The sequence below is a fragment of the Gymnogyps californianus genome, chromosome 8 (genome assembly GCF_018139145.2).
Source record: "Gymnogyps californianus isolate 813 chromosome 8, ASM1813914v2, whole genome shotgun sequence".
NCBI lineage: Eukaryota > Metazoa > Chordata > Aves > Accipitriformes > Cathartidae > Gymnogyps > Gymnogyps californianus.
Window position 1 is genome coordinate 15,212,499 of NC_059478.1, and position 12,564 is coordinate 15,225,062.

At 39.1% G+C, this 12,564-nt stretch overlaps 1 protein-coding gene across 1 annotated transcript in view; it reads right to left on the reverse strand.

Annotated features, from left to right (window-relative positions):
- Positions 1 to 165: 165 nt before the first annotated feature.
- Positions 166 to 12,564, reverse strand: part of PALMD (palmdelphin) — a 29,614-nt gene continuing 17,215 nt past the window's right edge. Inside the window, exons 4-8 of the mRNA XM_050901327.1 lie at positions 9,075 to 9,189; positions 8,147 to 8,180; positions 7,947 to 8,057; positions 6,100 to 7,197; positions 166 to 1,837 (exon numbers count right to left, since the gene is read on the reverse strand). Of these exons, the coding sequence (XP_050757284.1) occupies positions 1,794 to 1,837; positions 6,100 to 7,197; positions 7,947 to 8,057; positions 8,147 to 8,180; positions 9,075 to 9,189 (1,402 nt within the window). The 3' untranslated portion in view covers positions 166 to 1,793. The remainder of the gene's footprint in view (positions 1,838 to 6,099; positions 7,198 to 7,946; positions 8,058 to 8,146; positions 8,181 to 9,074; positions 9,190 to 12,564) is intronic.

A 12,564-nucleotide genomic window follows, 5' to 3' on the forward strand; every position in this document is an offset into this window, starting at 1 on the left:
GGGAAGGCAGGGGATGAGTGTCCATAGCAATCTGCTGCTGTTATAAAAACTGCTCATGACTACTTCATATCACTCTTCTACTCTCTCACTTTTTGGTGTATCCTGTTAAGAACCTTTTGAGGAGATGTGGGGAAAAAAAAAAAAAAAAAAGAGTTGAGGGTAACTCCCTCTGCCCTCAGAACCAAAAAATAACAGAAGAAACATAAGGAAAAAAAAACATTATAAAAAAACTAACCAAAAAAACCCAGGATAGACATAGAGAAAATGTAATATAGTTGAATTTATTTGTTTATCTACTATTCCACTCTCCAGGTAATCATCTCTGACAAGTCCTAAAATTTGAGATTATTACCCACTTCAGACCCGGAGCCACCAAGTGTTTAGAGGCTACAAGTCAGCTGATTACTACCATTGTGCCTCAGTATGAGGTAGTAGCTTCAGTTTCCTGCTTTGAAACGAGGAAGACCAGCAAAAAAATTTATGGTTGTCTTTTGCTGGTGCATAATTTGAGTCAGCTATACTAGAATAACATTATCTGTTTAGTGATTCAAACCAGGCCAAGACCTAGCAAAATAAAGCTATCATACTGATTTGAATATAAGGATGTAGTGCTATGAGGCACTTTTTCTCCCCAAGAACTATGTACGGGAAAAATCTGACTTGCATGTGATTTTTCTAGGTGTAATTGTACCTTATGGCTGCTTTAAGGGCCCTTAGCTCCTCCCTCATGTGGAAAGAATTAACCTGTTCCTTGGTGGGAGCATTGGACCTTGCTGGAGAGCTGTCCCCAACAGTAGCTGCACCTATAACAGACCTTCTGTTGCAGCTGCAGGACAAGCCATTGGCAACTCAGTATTTCTGATGGGAGGCTTGCACTAATTTTAGCTCCCCAGCCAACTGAAACCTGTAAACTAAGCAGGTTTTTTTGATGTTTTTTTTTTTTTCTTTTGATGGACAGGCACTGCCTGTCTGGCAACTAGTTTCCTGGAAAAGCAGGGCTCTCTGAGCAAGCTAGGAGGTGAAATCATGCTTGGGAGGTCAGGCTGTTAATAGTGTTATGCACAGGATCGATCTGTGAGGTTGTGCATGGGCAGCATGTATGTGGCATGGGGAAGGGAGCAGGGTCTGAGGATGGCTACACTGTCATATGTAAAATAGAAGGATGGGTGGACTGTGGAGCTCTAGAACGTGACTAAATATTTAAATCCTGACTTTACTATTTTTGGTTTGTTTTGCTGTCACTTAAAAAGGAATGCTTTAAATTTTGGCCAAGGTGGTATGCTTGGAAACCAGCTTTTATATTTACATTTCTTCCTGCTCCTCTCTCTCATGTTTAGTTTTTTTATTAACAAATGCTTTTACCAGAAAAATGCTGGGACAGCATTTTCAATCAAAATCAGGTAGATTGGCATACTTTGAAGTGAAACAATGTCCTGTGAAGTTCCGTGGAGATGGGTGCTTATCTGCTCTGTGCGTATAGCAACAACATATTCCTGATTGTGGGAACAGGTATGCACATGTCTTCATACTTGGATATACACTGCATTTATGGTCTTAGGTAACTTTCCACTACTTTCAGCAAAATCCAGGAGGTGATTTGTGTGTATGTGGCAGTTGGTCAAATCTAAAAGTCTGTTAAAGTCCATTGGATTATGTAGAAGGCAAAATAACCCAGATGCATAAAACAGAGGAGCAAAGCAAGCATTATGATCCAAAAAAGGTGTGTTGAAGAAACTCTTCTTAGCTTTATTCTGCTTTGAGTAGTAAATTTTACTTCTGTGTCATTACAGCTGTTAAATCACCTTTTTCCCCAGCTTTGCCATTCTCATCCTTAGAGCTGAAAAAAGAAAACAAACAAAGCCACTGCATTTTAAGACTAACTTTCTATTTCTGATGCTAAATCTGCTTATTTAGAAAAATGAAGAATACACGTACCTCCGGTGGTCAATCCAGCAGAATAAGCATTGTTTTAGTGTTACAGAAAGAAATCAGCAGAAAGCATTAGTTCTGGTAATTTTGCAATAAAGTGAGTATATTAAGAAATTACTCTATTATCACTATTTGAAAATTAGCACAGCTCTCTTCTAACTTTTGTTTCTGTTACGTTCACTAACGTGTTGCAAACAGATGGTATTGTCCTTGACTAGATGCTGGCAGATTAAAAGGATGCATGAATAATTAAAGAAACTCTGTTTAAACTCCTCAGTGGGAGCTGTAACTGTTTGGAAGCCTTTTTTTTTGTGTGTGTGTTGATGTTCACAGAAAACTTTCCTCTCTTCTGGTGTAGTGAGTCAGAGTGGGAGTTAGTCATATTCCTGATTTAAGTCTGACAGAGTAACTTAGTATCTGTATAAACATCAGTATGTCTGTTGTCTGTAACTGGGTATAATGTGGGTTAGTTTGAAAGTGACAGTGCAGGGCAGATGATTAAATGTTAAGTTATTTTTAGAACAGCAATATAATGCTGTTGTTTGATATGTAAGAGCCTCCCCCTACCACGTAGTTGATCTGAGAATGCAGTGGGAATATTCTCCAGCCCTCTGACCTGTTAGTTTGAAGAGTCACCCAAAATAGCATGTCTCATTCCTTCATCCTGTATATGTCTCTGTACTGAGAGACAGGGGGTCAAAGCAGCTGTTTACTTGATTTATGCATGTCAGCAAATGTCCAACTCGAGTAATGTTTTGAATGCTGAAGTTGTTACAAATCATAGAAGCATCTGAGTGTAACTTTATATTATAGGGCCACTGATGTTAAGCTTAGCTCTTACAAAGACCCTGTGTGCTGTTTGCAGACCAAGGAGTTCTGAAGGATTCAAGTCCTGGTTGTGGTTTGAGAGAACAATCAGTATGATGCTTCACTTATAGCCAATAGTCCATTTTTGTCTTGCTCTATGCATTACAGAAACAGATGGCATGCATGAATCTTTCTCTATTAAAAAGTTTTTTTGTATGTTACTTTCTTCAATGCAAATGGAGCTAAGTCTCCATTGTGTTTTTGAAGGTTGCACAGCTTCCAGTGGTAAGGAAAAAAATTAGCTCATCTAGACTAGCTACCTGCCAAAAGCATTGGACCTTCATGTCCCATGAGAGCCTGTTCCACACTGTCAGTAGGTTTTACTGCCTATTCAGCTTCAGTTTTTCCTTTCCTTATTCATTCCACTATGTCTAGCCTTTGTTCCCCCCCAAGGACTTTTAATTTCCCTAATGAGTATTGAATCTTCAAAACATTTGCACTCTAATTCATTTGACTGAAATTTAAAAAAGAAAATAAGCTCTAATAATGCAAAACACTGGTGTCCTAATTATAGCATTGTCGTCCTTCTCTCTGTATGGTTTTTTCTGAGGGCACGTACTTTGAGATATTGGTCCTCGATATTGGTCCTCCACCAAGCTCATGGGGAAAGGAAAATTGCTCCCATATGGAAAGAGGTATGTCCTACGTTTCTGTCAGTTTGGGGGTATGTTGAAAGCTCCTAATTTAATCTGAAGTTTCTCTATATAGATTGGCACATGGAACAATTCCTCTGCCTCCTAGTTGTCCTTGGCCATCACTAACTTTTTTAGTAACTTGCTCTAAAGGTTCATTTCTTTCCTAAAGCAATGTTGTTACATAAGGGAGAGTCTCCCTGGTCTGTGCTGTGCTTCCTTGCTTTCCATTCTCTTTCAGAGTCCTCAGCGCCTGTTTAAAGTTCAAATGCTGCAATTGCCTCCTAAAACTTTCAGAGAGGATTATTTTTTCCGTTGTATGGTTTGTTGTTTTAGTAATGAATGATGAGGTACCAAAAATAATTTTGACTCCCCGCTTTTCACTGGTGGTGTTTAGGGTGAACCTGCTAGGCTGGGCATGAGTGGCTGCTTTGAAAACAATTTATTTCCCTAAGAAACAGCTCTGTATAATACATTGTTCTAGATTTAAGAGGCTTTCCTGCTTTTGTTTCCTTTTTAGAAGTCACAGTAGGATTACAGGACTGCTTGGGAAAATTTGAGTCACTTCCTGACTTTTTCCACTGATCAAAATGTCCTAGGGAGTGGCAATAAATAGGTGGAGGGGTAAAGAGGAATATGGCTTAGTTCCAAATTCTACTGGGCACTTAAGACACTCACTTGGAGGCAGTGCTGACTGTTAGCATGTATTTTTGAGGCAGTTGCCAAACTGCTTTTAATTTAATTGGGACCAGTTTTTTCCCAATTGGCTATTTTCTCCTTGGTAGAATACTTGTAAGTAAATGGGTAAGACCAAATGCAGATTAACAGAACAGATTCTCAGATGTCTCTGCTAGATTTACACTTATCCCCCTTCCCTGAAAGGTCAGTGTTTGTTTTCCACTATCCTCAAAAGAGAGAGAACCCAGATTGTTCAGAGAGTGTCTATGAGTGGCAGGGAAAAATGAAGACGTTTCAGACACTTCTTTCAGGAGACAAAGATAAGCAAAGATTGTTACAGATAGAGGTGCTCAGCTAACGTCTCATGGCCTGTATATGGCCCACCCGCATGGTGCTGCCAGCTCATAGTTACTGCTCGGAAACCTCTTTCCCGGGATCTGTTCAGGAGCACCCACGCAGCGGGCTGTAGGATGAATGAATTGTTTCAGGAGCAACCAGCTGGTGGGTGGGTGAGTGTCGCTTCTCCATTATATGCCTATACATACGTGATGGGGGAATTAAGGGACTATCCCAAAATATAAGGGGCTGGAGCAGTTGCTGGAGTGGTTTATCTTGCCTGTACCAGCTACTCCTGCTTTCAGTTGCTGGCATAAGAGTTGCTGGCAGCAGCCTTTGGTCCTGGAGGACACAGGGAAATGCACACATGGCAGGATTGGTGCTTGAGCGAAGCAAAGGTCCTCTCCAGTGACAGGAAAGTGCAGTGGCCTCATTGATCAGAAAGGCTGAGCAGCACTGCTGGGATATTTCAGGCTGCTGTGTGCATGACTGCATGAGGTTGATACTCCTATAAACTGAGAGCATTACTTACTGAGTAGCTCTTCCCAATCAGTGCATACTGATGCAAAAGTACTTGAAACTCCTTATGTGATCCAATGACCACCCTCTCTCATGGCTTCACCTGTATTGTAAAGAAATGCTGGGCTGCCAATGCAGCTTTAGGCAGGGCCCAAACTTACAGTTTTGCTGCCAAATTGCAAAATTATTCAGAATATAGTCTGGAAGAGGGGAAAGGAGAGAATGCAGGATCAGGACCCCTGATCTTCCTATAATACAAGCAGAGTGTTCTTTCCTTGAAGTAGAAAGTGACTACTGTCTGAAATCTGCTGCTTTGTAAATATACTTAAATGCAGTTTAATTGTATGCATTAGTGCGACATAATCATAAAGAAGAGCTTTCTGTGTTTCCAGAAGATCTTGCTATTGTTCTGTCAACTTCTTATTATAAAACTTTATAGTAAGAAATAGACACCTTGAGTATTAATAGACTATAAAGAGTGTTAAAAAATAACACTATGGACTATATGGACTAACCACATGTAGTGATGAAAACTGTTTCATTGTCTTTCAGAAGCTATAAAAATATCTAACTCAAGTTAACAAAAAAATGTTAAAACTTGCATAGACACTGTTAAGGCAAGGTTGGCAATGCTGATTCCAGAAAAATGCAAAGTAAAGCCGGTTATTAAACAGTCTTTCTGATTTAAGGAACAATTTGGATTATCTAGGAAGTAGTTAGAATGCAGATAGGCACAAAAACATTCCAGTGAGGAGACAGTATTAAGAAGCAATGCTGTTAGTTACCTGGTAGAAATGAAAACTAATTCTGCTAATTGAGGTAGCGTTAATGGAACTTTTAATTGTCGCTTGAAAGAGACACTTTTAATCTTTGGAGGTTACAGAAATGGCTTTTCTGAGATAGTTATTTTCCAGATTTCGATATGGTAACTAGTGCATTGCTAAAGATGAAATAATTCAACAGTACCAAAATGCAGATTGGCATTTGTTAACAAACAAGAGCAAAGAAATGATTAGTAATTGCATATTAGTCCATGAAACAATCCAAATAGTAAAGTGAAACAGTTGCTAGCAGATAAGAGTAGTATCAGTTTGCTACATGAGTGAACAGCAGTGACATGATTTTCCTTTTCTGTTACCTGTTAGTGAGGGATCTTCAGTACCGTCTCCAGATACCTGGCTGTGAAGATGAGCACGGTGTGTTGGTGAGCTTAAGCGTTCCTCTTGTTCTTGCAGGGAGATGGAATTTTTGTGGGGTACCTTGTTCAGGCTCGCGCCCAGACTGCTCACAGGATTCGTCTGTGGGGCTTCTGTGATTTTCCTGCTCGGTGGCTGATAAACCTGACTATAGTGGCCTATGGGATGATATGCTGGTTTCTCAGATTTGCTGTCGTCGTCGTCGTCATCATCAATGATAACTAATTCTGCACGAATAACCCCATCGTATCGTGACAACTTTTGGTCTGCTTCTGCATCGTCATCATCAATGCGCTGATAACCCATGAAAATCATTGTTACTGGTTCAGAATCATCCACGTAACAAGGTACAGCTTGGACAATGCTGTATTGAACATCTTCCTCATCTTGAGGTGCAGGGGATGTTTCATTAAGATGGCAGGGACTTAAAAACCTTGTCCTATTATGTCTTTCTCTTGTATTCTGGTAAGGTTTTAATTCCTCATGTGCAGCTTTTATTTCTTCATTATATATTTTCTTGTTCTCAGGATTAGTGTGCACTTTCTTCTCTGAATGGGAAAGTACTGGAGAGGGAGACTTTGGCTGTGTTACCTTTGGAAGATCAAGCCCATTCTCTTTATGTTGCTGCATAAAGGGCTCTGTCTTGGAGGAGAACTCTGTCTGATGATTGCTAAATCCATTAATCTCTCGTCTGTGAATGTCTTCCACTTTTGGTCCAGGGACTAATTTGTCTTTCTGAGGAGTAACTGGCCTGCAAAATTTGTTTGCAAACACAGGCTCATGATACTCTGTGGGAGACTGGGAATTTTTTTCAGTTGCCTGCCGTAGTAGGTCCTCCACCTCAACAGGAGCAAGTTCATCCATCCCATTTTGTGTTGTGCTGCCATTTGAGGACACTGCATAGACTGACTTCCTGCCATCGTCATAGACTTTAATTCCCGTCTCTTTAAACTCCTTTGAGGGAAGAGGTATTGTTGATAACACTGTGTTTTCTCCTGTCTTCATGTCTTTTTCAACTTTAATTTCCATGGCAAACAATGCTGTTGAAAGAAACAAGTGCTTCAACTGATAATGCAGCAGCTGTAAGAAATATTACAAAGAGTTCTGACAGTGATAGAGAATGACTGTCAGAATGAATTATGAAATATGTGAAATTATCATGGACATAACCAATACATTAGATTCTCATTTTGAATGCCCCCTTCCATCCTGTCAAAACTTGAAGTGGGAAAAAAAATATTTTTGTTTGGATCTAATTCTGTGAGGAAAAATAAGCTGTTGAGGAACCAGTTTTCATTACGTGATTGACTGAGAAAGCCAGATTTAGCCTTGGCCCCTGGTGCTGTGCTGGGCAATAGCAGTTGAAAGGGCTCAACACACTACAAGACTAAAGAGTCTTGGGCACTCAGAAGGGTTAGGAGGCTTTGTAGTAGTTGGGAAATAACCAGACTACTGCTGGCTGCCCAGCAGGTTTAAGTGCGGATAGAAAATGTGAAATGTGTGATAGGAGGGGAGGAACTACTTAAAGTTATGCCAGGTGGAGGAACGAAGTGCTGGAAAGAAGTGTCAATGCTGAAAACACTTGATGCTTATTCTCAATGGCACATACCTTACACCAGTGTCCCACCTCTCAGTTTTGATGACCTCACTGATAACATAACACAGCTTAAATGAGAACAACATTGTCCCATATCTGTAATGTTTATCTTTCCCTTAAAGTGTATTAGATTCAATTTATAGGAAGTCTTTGCACATATTGACACCCTTTGGAGTTACTAATAAGCAGTACCTTTTCTCTTTTCTTCATCATCAGTGGCAGCATGTACTGTACTTTTCAGTGTGGAAGGCCTGAAATACTTGGGAAGGTCAGGTATGCTGGTGTATATGTAGTCTGCTGCCTCTGAATAAAGAAGATCCACAAAACATTTAGTATGTTTTCACTGACTTCTACAAGAATCTTTTTAAAAATATTTTTTTGACTAAACATACCTTTTTCAACTCCTGCTTTTTCAGTCTTCACAGACTAGGAAAGAGAAGCATTAACAATAAATGTTATTAGTCACTTTTAAGACGTTAACTAGACAGTGCTTTGCTTTACTTGATAGTGTTAACTTTTCATGTGCACAGCTTCATACGGAGAAGGGGCTAAAAGTGGAACCTGCTCAGTTGGAGCATGGCAAGGGAGAAAGTGAAATTTTTCTGGTCTTTTCTGCCAATATGATTCCAGGTCACACAAGGAAGGACAGGACATTACAAAGTGTTAATCAGTGACACAGCCTCATGCTGTGGCCCAAGCTGGTTGGCTTCAAAGATTTTCAAAGGCTCTACTTTGGCTTTCCAGTTGTTCTTATGCCCCTGTGTATCTTTTGAGAGACAGTGTGTGTGTGTCTAAGAACAACTGGAGAACTGAAGTTTAGTTTCATCGCTATTTTTTGAGCAGGTTTAAGATGCTTTTCAAATATCAAAATAACCTTTTGACAAAGACTAATGACTGATAATATTAAGTCATGTTTCACTATAACCTCTCTCAGGGACTTGGGGGAAAGCATGATGCAGTTTAGCTGGGCACATCACCTGAAGGAGTATGAATATGTCAGCCTCTGTACCCGCTCTGGACCTGTTATGTTTGTCTCTGGCTGAGATGCAAAGTTGCTGGTTGGTGTCAGTGGCAGTGCTATTTTTTTGAGATGTGCTATAGATGAGTAATGATAGGAATTGCTCCCCCACCCCCATAAACAAGCAAATGGAGACATTTGGGCACTTGAACAGTACAACATCTTGACCTCACTTGTATTTGAACTACTGTCGCCTTAGACAAAAGCTCATGACCACTCACAGGATGCAGCTAGTTCCCCTTTCCCTGTTTATGATGATGAACGAGTAATGAATTCTTCTTCTGGAGTAATTTGGCACTAACCTTTATTATGTCTTCTGTTGTTTTCTCAACAGTCTTAAGTTTCTTTAAAATTGCTTCTTCCTTAGCTGAGACTTCCATTTCCTCTCTTTCCAGATCCTCAATTTCCTTTTCCAGTCTGCAATCACAATTCCCTTTGATTTAATACCAGGCAGCGAACAACATTGCAGATTCAATACATTGTGAATATGGACATTAGTAGGGCTGGTTCTACTTACCCTGACAAATTTTGCTCTAATATGAGATCAGCTTATAATTTCACATGCATCAGGAAATACTGTGAAATAGTATTCTCTTTTTTTTTTTTAAATGTACCTGCCATAGATTCCTTCTGAGCCTACTTTGAAAACAGTGGCTGAAATTAACTTATTTTTCAGGAGGGAATAGATAAGGAATATAGGCCCCCACAGCATTTGCTCATCTCTAAGCAAATTTTCTCTCCTACATTGTCTCACAAAATGTGATTACTCCGTTGTAATTAAGATGTAGGAATCCAGTATACAGACGCCAGGGTTATGACTTTGTGTCTGAATTTTGTATGTGTACTTGTACACATGATGAAAAGAAGCAAATTCTTTTGTTGTAAGAAAGTCAGAAGAATGTTCTTGTACCTGGTAGTACTTAAAGGGCTAGAGTACATCACCTCATACGCTGTATTTTATTATATGTAGCCAAACTGTATTCAGGAGGATCCTCCGTGGAGGAAAGTTCTAGTCAATCTATATCTAGAAGCTACAATTCCAGAAGAACCACTTCTATCAATGGAAATCAAATTGCATTCATATTTCTGAGAACAGGTATCACTTTTTTGATAAAATAATAATGGCATTTGCAAGTACTTTTTGTAGATAAAACAGCTCTTAACTGATTTTCTAATATGAAAATTAATACAGCTAGAAATCATAATAGTGAAGTGTTTTGCAGGCTACTTTTATCAAGTGATAACTTCATAACTGTAGATCTTGAAAACTGAGCAACCTGCATAGTGGGAGGATGCTCAAGAGACTAAAGTCTGAAGTTTTGTTGTTTTCCAGTCTGTCTGGGATTGAGAATGAAGAATTTATGAACACCCAGGATGACGAAGGGGCTTTCTGAGGTGTGAGGGGGGAGATGGTGTGTGTGTTCAGCTCCAAGATGCCAAGACAGTTCTCCATGGTTTTGCATGTGTGAACGTGGGTTCTGGGATTTCAAAATTCTTTACTTTGGTAAAACAGGTGTAACAGCGCTTGACTGACAGCCTGAAGCTTGATTCTTCAGGGGGAAAAAAATCTTGATTAAAAATGCAAGATATTGCTGATGGGGGGTGGGTGTTATTGTAGCGTTCCTGATAGACTAGACCAGAGCTTGTGTAGCTACAGACTTAAAAATACTAGCAAGTTTTAAGGGCTCCTCTTTGGGGCTCTGTACTAATGCTTTTACAGACATACATGTGTCCTTCTTTGTCACTCATCAGCATTTTGTGTACTTAATTCTCTGGGAACAGTGCTGAAATCTTGTTTCTGGAGAGCATTCCTTTTTCAGCAGAACAGCAGTTGTGTAAGACACACTGGTTCAACGCACCTAGGTCAAGCAGCTGGGAAGGTTAATGTTTGCAGTGCTTGCTCAAGTAATATCCTCACAAGTATCGCTAATGAATTTGCGAGAGAAAACTGGGTAGTTCACATAGGTGTGATACATGTCGCATTAGGTGCTAATAGCAATCACTTTCTAAGATTGCAATTAGGTGAGATTTCCAACACTAAGAAACAATTTTTAAGGGTCTGTTTATAAGAGGAGGAGCCTTGATTGCACCCAGGTCTAGTCAGTGAGAGCTTTGTTTTACAAAGACTACAAGCCTACCTCTTATGAATATCAAATATACTAGCTTTGGATATTGTCTAAGACAGGAGGATATTTAGCAATTGACTTATCTCTGTCAGATTTTAGCAGTGCAAACTAGAAGTATCTTGCCAGTTAAGACTTGGCTAAAGGGCTCACTATCTTAAAAAACCTTTATCGTTATGTAAAAGGGAGATTGAAGCTCAACAGTCAAAATTTCTTTTGGGCTATTGACTTCTGCTGTAGGTTTGTACATTATTTAAAAGGGGTCACGGCTACCTTTCCCTCCCCTTTTTGTTGTATGATTTCTTGCATGCTAAGCTGAGTACAATATTTAAGGCATCTTTTTCCTAATTAGAGTTTTTATTTTCTTAGCACTAAGATGTTTGAAATACTTCTAGACAGAAAGGTCCAGAATAAAATATCTAATCTCTATGTATGTGAGAGAGGGAGAAAGCTGTGCCCAGTTAAAGCACACCTCTAAGGTAAAGTATCTCAGTCAAATTCTTTACTCTGGTGACTAAGATGGTGACTTAAGCAGGTGTCCTGTATCCTTTTTTTTTTTTCCTCTTTCTAGTCAAGATTGTTCCTTTCTGCACACGTGCATATTTGTTGGGTTTTAGATAGAAATTTGCCTTATTAGCCTAGTAGTTAGGAAGTCACTTTTCCATGAAGATCTAGAATCAAGTCCAGATTTAATTCTGAACTGGGACTTGAACTGGATCTCTCATGCTGTAGGTGAGTGCCATATAGCTTCAGTCTCCTGGTCCACCTACCTTTTCTTTTAGGGATGATTTTTGGAAGAACTTCTTTTAACTTAAAGGAAAAAACAAAAGCAAATTTTAAAACCTTCCATATTTGAGTGAAATATGTCTTCCATTGTTTTTGAATCCATGTCAGAAATTGATGACTGTATACTTAAGGCAACTGTTATCACTAGTTGTTGAGCTCAGTCAGAACAGAGTTACAACTAGATGATCTGAGCCAAAGTTACAAATAGAGTAATGAAGGCCTATAACCCTGATAGAAAAAATTGTTTTATGTTTTGACTTATTCTTTAGTATGTCCTAGGATCCACAATATTATGCCAAAGTCAACATTAATAATGGAAACCTGTCATCCCTTTAAAGTAAGCAGACCAGAAAAGTTGAATGCAGGCTGGCAGAGAAGCATTGTTTATCTCCTTCTGTGTGACTGTTTGAGAAGTCTGAATTAGCACTGTGGCTCTTGCCCTATTTAAACTCAGATTTGTAGAGCTACAATAATAGGATACTACGTGGACTTTTATCTGTCAGTGAGAATATCCTCTTTTTTGAAACACAAAGGTATCACAGACCTCAGAACTGAGATGTGAAGAAAAATTCATCCAGGATGAAAGTAAAAGCCAATAAAAAAAATATTTAAAAGCAGATAACACTTTGAACCTGAGCTCTGCAAGACGCCCTTAGGACCCTGCTCAAAGGTACTGATTATAGTGCTGAAATTTAAAAATTTTATTATAAGGGGTATGAATATTCTTGGAGGGCTACAAAAGAAAGTAATGCAATGACCATGCACCACATTTCGGTACTTCTTACAGAATATTATTTGTTTAGTATATTGAAATGTTGTATTTTTACGAGACGATTGCAATGTTATCATAATGTGAAAATTAATCATTAAAAGCTCACAGAAG